General features: G+C 35.6%; 1 protein-coding gene across 2 annotated transcripts in view; it reads left to right on the forward strand.

Annotated features, from left to right (window-relative positions):
- The window catches only part of LOC122256527 (transient receptor potential cation channel subfamily M member 2-like), a 33,398-nt gene that overhangs the window by 12,204 nt on the left and 11,194 nt on the right, over positions 1–10,000 (forward strand). For both annotated transcript variants that reach the window (XM_086539022.1, XM_086539023.1), the window contains exons 4-19: positions 1–25; positions 297–432; positions 592–827; positions 1,355–1,456; positions 1,790–1,905; positions 2,812–2,931; positions 3,860–4,069; positions 4,448–4,532; positions 4,681–4,792; positions 5,180–5,260; positions 5,642–5,781; positions 6,323–6,499; positions 6,786–6,992; positions 7,836–8,014; positions 8,205–8,352; positions 8,651–8,761. The exon at positions 1–25 is cut by the window's left edge and continues 93 nt beyond it. In XM_086539022.1, the coding sequence (XP_086395148.1) occupies positions 1–25; positions 297–432; positions 592–827; positions 1,355–1,456; positions 1,790–1,905; positions 2,812–2,931; positions 3,860–4,069; positions 4,448–4,532; positions 4,681–4,792; positions 5,180–5,260; positions 5,642–5,781; positions 6,323–6,499; positions 6,786–6,992; positions 7,836–8,014; positions 8,205–8,352; positions 8,651–8,761 (2,185 nt within the window). The remainder of the gene's footprint in view (positions 26–296; positions 433–591; positions 828–1,354; positions 1,457–1,789; positions 1,906–2,811; positions 2,932–3,859; positions 4,070–4,447; positions 4,533–4,680; positions 4,793–5,179; positions 5,261–5,641; positions 5,782–6,322; positions 6,500–6,785; positions 6,993–7,835; positions 8,015–8,204; positions 8,353–8,650; positions 8,762–10,000) is intronic.

Here is a 10,000-nt window from a genome sequence, read left to right on the forward strand (position 1 = left end):
TTCCAGAAGGTTCTCGGTGTGGGAGGTAATTCTCTTACATTCTGACGTGTTTAGAATTGAGTTTAGCTGTATTCGTCAAAGTGTCAGGGAGTAGGCTATTCGTGTTTCTTTTTTTTTATAACCATGGATATATCGTTGGGAGAACGTTTATTTATAATGAATGTTTCTCAAATCAAATTATCCGAAGAGTGATTCATATCCCATGTATTGCACCTAAGATACTTATTATTTAAATCTCGTTGTTCTCTGGTGATTCTTTAATACGTATAACGTTCTGATGATACGTTTCCCTCAAGCCATTCGCGATTTTGGACCTCCATTACCTGAAGGTGCCAACTCAAGGACCGCACGATGCCTGGCACCACAAAGAGGACGTTAGGGAGTTCCCGACAGATGCCTATGGATCTCTGTTCTTCAGGCAGGAACCAAAAGGTAAAGTTGAATAATAAATGGAAACTATAACAAAAATAAATCCCTGAATCATTTGACAATAATCTTCTTCCAGTCCTTTTCTCCGAGGAAACGAAAAATCTAATCATAAAAGGTAGATTAGAAGGAAATAGTCCTAAGCACTTCGCAATCTTCGTTCAGGGTTCTTCAAAGTGGCACATTACATCAGGATCTCAAACGACACGCAAATCTGGAGGAGCTTCAACGAGCCTCCATCCGAGGACAGCCACAACCCGGAGGTCCTGCAGCTGTTCGTACATGTCTGGAACTTGTTGGAACCCGAGCCCCCGAGACTCGCCATCTCTTTCACGGGAGATGAAAAGAATTTCAGTCTTGAAGGGACCAAGAAGAAGACTTTTATGGCTGGTCTCATGAAGGTGAGTGAGTTTTGTATTCACTTGATTTGTTTAGGGTATTCATTGGAGACGTTTGATTAACTTGGTTTCCTTTATTTTATTTTTATTTATTTATTTATTTTTTTTTTTTTTTTTTTGGGGGGGAGGGGGGTATTGAATCTATAATCAATAGGTAATTTCTTGGTCTAAAGTCGTTTTAAAGATTTTTTTTTACTAAAGGTTGCCTAAGTTGTTAGGTCATCGACTTGTTGTCCTGTTTTTGAGACACTGAATATAGAATAACAATGTATTAAAACTAATCATATATAAAAATGCTATTTTGCCGCATATCTTATGACAACTTAAATTGCTTATTGAAAACAGGCAGTCAATAGATTCTTAGTCCGTTTAGTGACGAAGCCATATCGAAATAAAACATACCCAACCATCTCACACTTCTTACCTATTCTAGTTAATGTGTCGTCTATAAGAGACGTCGCGTAGGATAACCTGTATTTACTTGTAATGAAATCCTTGTTCTATTATTTTCCTCAATATATCCGGAACAGGCTGTGGAGTCAACCAATGCCTGGTTACTGACAGACGGAAGTGACTCCGGATTAGCGAAGGTGGTGGGACAGACAGTCTGCCAGATGCAGACCATAACTGAGGTATGAGGTATGCGTGAGAGAGAGAGAGAGAAAGAAAGAAAGAAAGAAAGAAAGAAAGAAAGAAAGAAAGAAAAAGAAAAAAGAGAGATAGGGAGAGAGAGTGAGATAGTGAGAGAGAGAGTGAGATAGTGAGAGAGAGAGAGAGAGAGAGAGAGAGAGAGAGAGAGAGAGAGAGAGAGAGAGAGAGTAAATGAGAGAGTGAGATAGTGAGAGAGAGAAAGAGAGAGAGAGAGAGAGAGAAAGAGAAAGAGAAAGAAAGAGAGAGAGAGATAGAAAGAGAGAGAGAGAGAGATTATTCATGCATGTCAGCATTGCATATCTTCTGTGTTTCAGGTTGATGGCCGCCAGATGCCCCAGATTAAATGCATCGGGATTGCCTCCTACAGTTCCTGCAAGAACAAGGACAGCATGCTCAACACAAATGTGAAGAACAGAAACAAAAGACATTTGTAAGTGCTTTTATTCTACTAAATATGAATGGAAACTATATGCTTGCATGTATATATAGATACATATCTGATTACATGCATGTACACATATACATATACTTACACATATGATGACATACACACATAAGAACATAGGTATATAGGTATAAATAGATAGATAGACTGGCATATATGATACAACATACTCATGATTAATCTATACAAACTCAAAGGATCTATGTAAAAAAAAAAATCACAGAATCAAAAGGTCTATAAAAAAATGTTTTCTCTCTTTCAGGTACGACTATAGATCCATATAAACAATCCTCTTTTTCCTTCTCATAGTTACGACTCAAAATATATATTTTTTTTCTCTCAGTTACGACTCAAAAGATTTAATAAAGACTCTTTCAGTTACGAACGATCCATATAAAAATAAATCTTCCTCTGTCTCTGTTAAAACTCAAAACATCTATATCAGTCTCTTAGGAACGACTCAAAATATCTATATTCAAAAACATTTTCTTTCTCTTTCAGTTATCACTTAAGATTTACATTTAAAAACAATCCTTTCATTCTCTCTCTCTCATTTACGACTCATAAAGTCTATACATATTAAAAAACAAAATCATCCTCTTTCTCTCTCGTTCTTTCTCTCACAGCTACGAGTCTCCCACCTGTGCACAAGATGGCGACCTCGTCCTTACAAATTACATATAACAAAAAAAAATCCTTTCATTCTCTCTCGCTCATTTACGATTCATAAAATCTATACATATTACAAAAAAATCACCCTCTTTCCCTCTCTTTCTTTCTCTCACAGCTACGAGTCTCCCACTTTCATTCTCTCTCATTTACGACTCATAAAATCTATACATATCAAAAATCCCTCTTATCATCCTATCTCTCTTATTCTTTCTCTCACAGCTACGAGTCTCCCACCTGTGCACAAGATGGCGACCTCGTCCTGAACAGCGACCACACCCATTTCCTCCTGGTGGACGATGGCCTCCACTCCCCCTCCTTCGCCTCGGTGGACAGCTTCCGGTGACTATGCGAACTTCGGGCTTTGTTTGGATTCGTTGTTTCCGTTGTGCATCGTTGCTTTTGTGTGGTGTTGATGGGATGGTGATGAAAATGATGATGATGATTATGGGGATGTTATTATCATTGTCATTATTGGCATTGTTATTACCATCATCATCATTATTATTATTATTGCTAATGGCAGTATGAATAATAGTAATTGTAGTTTTTGTGTTTATTTTTAAGGTTGCTTTCCCTTTCGTGCTTACGATGATAAATATTACAGTCGCTTGCTCTCTCTCTCTCTCTCTCTCTCTCTCTCTCTCTCTCTCTCTCTCTCTCTCTCTCTCTCTCTCTCTCTCTCTCTCTCTCTCTCTCTCTCTCTCTCTCTCTCTCTCTCTCTCTTCTCTTCTTTCTTCTCTTCTCTCTTTCTTTCTCTCTCTCTCTTTCTTTCTCTCTCTCTCTCTCTTTCGCTCTCTCTCTCTCTCTCTCTTTCTCTCCCTCCTCTCTCTCTCTCTTTCTCCCCCCTCCCCTCTCTCTCTCTCTCTTTCTCTCCCCCCCCTCTCTCTCTTTGTTTCTCTCCCCCCCCTCTCTCTCTTTGTTTCTCTCCCCCCTCTCTCTCTTTGTTTCTCTCCCCCCTCTCTCTCTCTCTCTATTTCTCTCTCTCTCTCTCTCTCTCTCTCTCTCTCTCTCTCTCTCTCTCTCTCTCTCTCTCTCTCTCTCTCTCTCTCTCTCTCTCTCTCTCTCTCTCTCTCTATTTCAGCCCCCTCCCTCCCTCCCCTCCCTCTCCCTTTTTCTCTCTCTCAAATAATTTTGAAGCGTCCCTCGCCCTGTCGCATCCCTACGTGCCATCCCTCAATCAGCAAAACATGCCACGAAAACCGAAGGAAGCGAGAGGCAGAAACACAAGTACCCCACTATATTCCACATCCTTTCCCTCCTCCACCAGAACGCGCCTCGAAGAAGCCCTCCACGTAACAAGTCCCCGAGGCTTGGAAGTTCCTGTGATTATGCTCCTCCTCGACGGCGGGGTCCGGGCGATAGACAGGTGCTTGAAGGCCCTGAAGAGACGTGTTCCTGTTGTGGTGGTACAGGGTTCTGGCGGGGCGGCCGACCTACTCGCTGACGCTGTTGTGAGCAACTTCTCTCTGCGTCGGATGTGAGTCTCTATGTTTTTTTTTTTTTTTTCTTTCTTTCTTTCTTTTCTCTTTTATTGAGGCTATGGTAACAGTGTGATGATTTTTGGGATGGTATTTGATAGGATGATGTTATTAAAGTTGATTGTATTATTAAATGATATTGATAATATTATTGAATTGACAATTGGTTGATAATGAATTGGTTGATGATATTATTAAAGATACGACGGTTTTATTCGGAGAAATTGAAGTCAGGCTCGATGAAGAAAATGACTAGTTGTTTCTATCTGAACTCGTAACATCTTTTTTTCATTTCATTTATTTCCTTTTTTTAATTTTTAAATGTTATGTTATTTCTCCTTTATCACTGCCATTTCGTTTCTTTTCTTATTTTCCAGCTGCGAAGAGGAAGAAGATATACTTCATAATATCTTGTCCAAGGTGTCAGTGTACCTTCAGGATTTGGACGTGAAACAACGCATGGTAGGTGTGTTTGTGTGTGTGTGTGTCTGTGTGTCTGTCTTTCTGTAACCAACGGTATATCCCGTGGACAGCTATTTGTAACTCATGTACCTTACCTGATCCTGTTGCCCTACAGTGCATAAACCTTCATTTCCCTCTTTCACTGCAGGAATGTGCCAAAAAGGTCCTAGAATGCTGTAAGACGGAGAGCAAAATAACCGTATACAACATAGACACCGACTCGACTCTAGATAAATCCATTCTCACTGCACTTAGAACAGGTATACCCCACGTCGATTGTTGCATGTTGCATATCGGTGCAAAGGTCAACGGTTATGCAACTCCTCCGAGTAATAGCATTATCCAACTACCCAAAAGCTTGTTGGAATATTTAACAACCGATAAATCAATGTAAATACTTCCCGGACTTGCTTTTACATTTTGATGACGCTTTCTTTACCCCCACAAATTATACATAAATAAATAGATAAGTGAATAAATAAATCATAGAAATTATCTGATTGTAAACTTATCTCGCCTCCAACATAAATAATATAACATTATATAACCACACCTCGCAAGTCTTTCTTTTATTCCCTTCCGTCATATATCATTTCCTCTCCTAATACTCTTACTTCTCCTTCGCTCTCTCTCTCTCCTTCGTTTAGGAAAAGCTAATCCAGAGGATGAGTTACGGTTAGCGCTGGAGTGGGATCGCGTTGACGTGGCCGAAAGCTGTTTGAACCCGCGTAAGTTTTTTTGTTTTTTTTTTATCATTATTATTTTTTAATCGTGTTGATCTCGTCTGGACCCTCGTAAGTTTTTTTTTTTTTTTTTTTTTTTTTTTTTTTTTTTTTTTTTTTTTTTTTTTGGGGGGGGGGGGGGGGATTTCTTGTGCTGTTTGGGAACTGTGAGTGAAGAGAAAATGAGACTTGTGGGTCGGAAGTAGGACGTTGGAGTTACAGAGTGTAGATGTTTGCAAATACAGAGTGCTTGCTAATGGGTATTTATATGTGTCTGTTTGTGTGTGTATGTGTGTGTGTGTGTGTGTGTGTGTGTGTGTTTTGTACTATGCCAGATAAAGTTACCTGTCTTTAGTACATCTCTTCTACTGAACGATTCCATTTCAGAGATTGACAACTTAAGCGAAGTCATGAGACTGGCGCTGCTGGAGGAGAAGGTCGATTTTGTCGACCTTCTGCTGACGTGGGGCTTCGTGCTGTCGAGTTTCCTGACGGTGGTAGAGCTGAGGAACCTCTACAATCTAACGGTGGGTAGGCGTACAGAGTGATTGCGTACCTTTTGTGATTGGAATTACGAAGGGAGAGGCAGGAAAACACGCGGGTAATGCATATTCGTGTGTTTTCCTCTTTGTTTGCCTTTTTCCTTTGCTTACAGTTTGTTCGGCAGGATTCCTAAACTATCTGATAATGGGGAGGGGGGGCAAGTTTTTAAAACCAATGGGAAATTCGATATTACAATATAGCTCTAGTTTCATGTACCCTCCATGATATCCATCTGAGAAATTAGCCATGCAATATACATCAATAATCCGTTAAACATTTATACTCCTTTACGATTATCATTATAATTACTATAAGGATAACAGCATCGACACTAAAGAATCACTTGACAGGTAAGTGATGATCAACGGCAGGTTGACAAGTAGATGATGAAAATTATCCTATAATTAACAGGTCGATGATGATTACCTAGAGTACATCTTTATCATACAGACCTATTGCACATAGCCAATCACCCCTGACCACCCCAATGCACTTTAAAATAAGCCCTGATCACCCTTCTTGCAGAAACCGAAAGCCCACGTCCGCAAACTCCTCGGTCACGCGAACGACGACAAGGCAATAAGGTTAAACGATGTCCACAAACTGCTGAAGGAGGTCGTCAATTCTCACTCGCACCGCTACTACCGAGACATGAACAGCCTCTTCGAGTTCTGTTCTACGATTAACAAAATTACGTTTGAGGTCAGTGGAGGGATAAGACCATGTGTGGTGACTTGTGAATAGGCTAAATATTAGTATATATACAGTACTATACACAATATCAATACACAGTACAATACACAGTACAATACACAGTACTATAAACAGTACAATACACAATTCACTAATATTGTTCATATCTATCCTGTTAGAATAAACAACTATGGTGAAGTAGTGATAATATATAAATGTATGAAACAGCAACGTAAGCTATTTTTGAGACGCCATTGCTATAAAAAAGAAATAATAATGACAATAATTCTTTCAGGATCCCTACCTCGAGCTGCTCATTTGGGCCATCATTACACGGAGGAACAACCTGGCCAAGTACCTGTGGGAGACGTGTAATTTCCCTTTAAATACCGCCATTGTGGCCACGTGTATCTACCAAGGAATCAGAGACAAAGTTACTGATAGCGCTGTCCGGGCAGAATGCAAAGCTATGAAGGACCATTTTGAAACCATAGCTATTAAAGTAAGTTTTCTTTTTTCTTTTTCTGTTCCCCTTCGTTAGCTATTATTTTTCCCTTCTTTTCCTAGTTGATTGGTAATTCTAAGATAGACAAATCATATATGATTTATATGTATGTATATATACATATATATATATATATATATAATATATATTTGCAACTCGCGATGAATTGATACACAGCTAATGCTTTGCTTTAGTGGCATTTTTGTGTGCGTGTGTGTATGTGTGTGTGTGTAGATGTTTGTATGTAAATTAGTGTTTAAGCGTGATCTCCTCGAAACTGTCTGTAGGATCGAGTATCGTACATTCCTAGAGTATCCATGAATACATAAATAAACATTTATATGATATACCTGAAAATAAAAAGGAAGGATAATATTATCAAAAACAATCTTTGTAATGTTTACATCGCATCTGTCTCTCAAGCGCTTAATGTAGCTACTTATTATTAAATCTAGACTTTGTGCACCTTTTCTGGTTTACAAATACAAGCACTCCCACGTTACAAACAAAGATGGCTAGGGACATTGTTAATGTTTCTCTATCATATGTGTAACTTTGTAGACCTCTATGACCGATCTCACCTTGTATATAGAGCTCTAAAATATTCTGTCAGTGATGCTGAACACAATGTAGGTTTCTCAACGAAAGTAGTTCGGGTTCGCGAGTGCCTATGAGTAAAATTTTGAGTGAAAAAGGAACACGTATCGAGTACTCACAAACATCAGGCCACGCATTGATGAAACTTATACAAATAGACAAAATAATAAATAAATAAATTAGATAAAATAAACTTCAAAATCTCGTCAACTTGAAGAGCTGACCTGTTGTCCTTTCCGACAGCTGAGTGACCTTAGCTACGACAAGAACGTCACCAACTCCGTCAGCCTGATACACCAGAGGTACATGAGGTGGGGCGGCCTCAGCACCCTCGACCTGGCCCTCGTGGCGTGTGACATGAGCTTCATCTCGTCCCCATGCGCGAGGGCGGGCCAGGACATGCGCTGGAAAAGCATACGCATGTAGGTGTCTGAATGCACTCTCAAAGTCTAGACTCATTTTTATTTCTATTTTAAGTCTTTTTGTTAGTTCTTTTTGACCCTTGATTTGCTTAAAATATTCACTCTTGATTAAACCTAAATTAATTTCAACCTCGCAGAAAGTTTTACGTCCGCATCTCCTATCGAGTGCTTATTAATTTCAACCCCGCAGAAAGTTTTACGTCCGTATCTCCTATCGAGTGCTGTTGATGTTCGCCCACTTCATCCTGGTCCTCTTCAACCTGGGGTATATACCCACGTACACCGAAGGAATCCTGGCTCTCATCATCGCATCGGAGGCTCTAGAGAAGGTCGTTGAGGTCAGGGTCAGAAAAAAACACGATATAGAAATATATATCCAAACCTTTTGACGTATATTACATCTCCTAACTGTCGCTCCTCTTACGATTTTATCTTTATATTACCAAAGAACGCATACTCATCAAATAGTAAGAAAGTAGCTATATAAATCATATTTACCTAATGAATCAAACTCATCTCGAGAAATCATCACTAGTAAACACAAAACACCAACGTACACGCCAATCAAACCTCTTCCCTCGCATTGTTTCGTATGGAATGTTTACACAGCTTTCCTATTGACTCGTTTTTTCGCAGATGCTGTCCAGCGAGCCTTTCAGCGCGAGTTATTCCGCTTGGAATTCGTACGACATTGTTCTTCTCATAGTGTTCCTTCTCGGCTTCTTTCTCAGGAGTCTGTCCTTTCTTGTAAGTCGGTTGGTTATTTGATAGTTTTTTTTCTAACTGATTCGGGAATTTGGTAGTTTCGATTTGACTTGTATTTTTAGGTTGTTTTAGAATGTTAGGATGTTTTGATGAATATATATTTTTTTCTTTCTCTTTTCTTTTTCTTATCTGTTTTTATTTTCCTTCTCAGAACTAGAATCATTAAAACCGCTATCAATTTCATCATTCCTGACATAGCTACCATATTCACAACAGCAAATAACTCATTAGACCACAATTAATATAATCCATACTTTTAAAAAATCCCATACACAGACTGACCTCGGTAACGTCCATAATAATAATAATAATAATAATAATAATAATAATAATAATAATAATAATAATAATAATAATAATAATAATAATAATAATAATAATAATAATAATAATGATAATAATAATAATAATAATAATAATAATAATAATAATAATAATAATAATAATAATAATAATAATAATAATAATAATAATAATAATAATAATAATAATAATAATAATAATAATAATAATAATAATAATAATAATAATAATAATAATAATAATAATAATAATAATAATAATAATAATAATAATAATAATAATAATAATAATAATAATAATAATAATAATAATAATAATAATAATAATAATAATAATAATAATAATAATAATAATAATAATAATAATAATAATAATAATAATAATAATAATAATAATAATAATAATAATAATAATAATAATAATAATAATAATAATAATAATAATAATAATAATAATAATAATAATAATAATAATAATAATAATAATAATAATAATAATAATAATAATAATAATAATAATAATAATAATAATAATAATAATAATAATAATAATAATAATAATAATAATAATAATAATAATAATAATAATAATAATAATAATAATAATAATAATAATAATAATAATAATAATAATAATAATAATAATAATAATAATAATAATAATAATAATAATAATAATAATAATAATAATAATAATAATAATAATAATAATAATAATAATAATAATAATAATAATAATAATAATAATAATAATAATAATAATAATAATAATAATAATAATAATAATAATAATAATAATAATAATAATAATAATAATAATAATAATAATAATAATAATAATAATAATAATAATAATAATAATAATAATAATAATAATAATAATAATAATAATAATAATAATAATAATAATAATAATAAT

Source organism: Penaeus japonicus, unplaced genomic scaffold (assembly GCF_977035675.1).
Source record: "Penaeus japonicus unplaced genomic scaffold, GWHDUDI00000001_assembly GWHDUDI00000008, whole genome shotgun sequence".
Classification (NCBI taxonomy): Eukaryota; Metazoa; Arthropoda; class Malacostraca; order Decapoda; family Penaeidae; genus Penaeus; species Penaeus japonicus.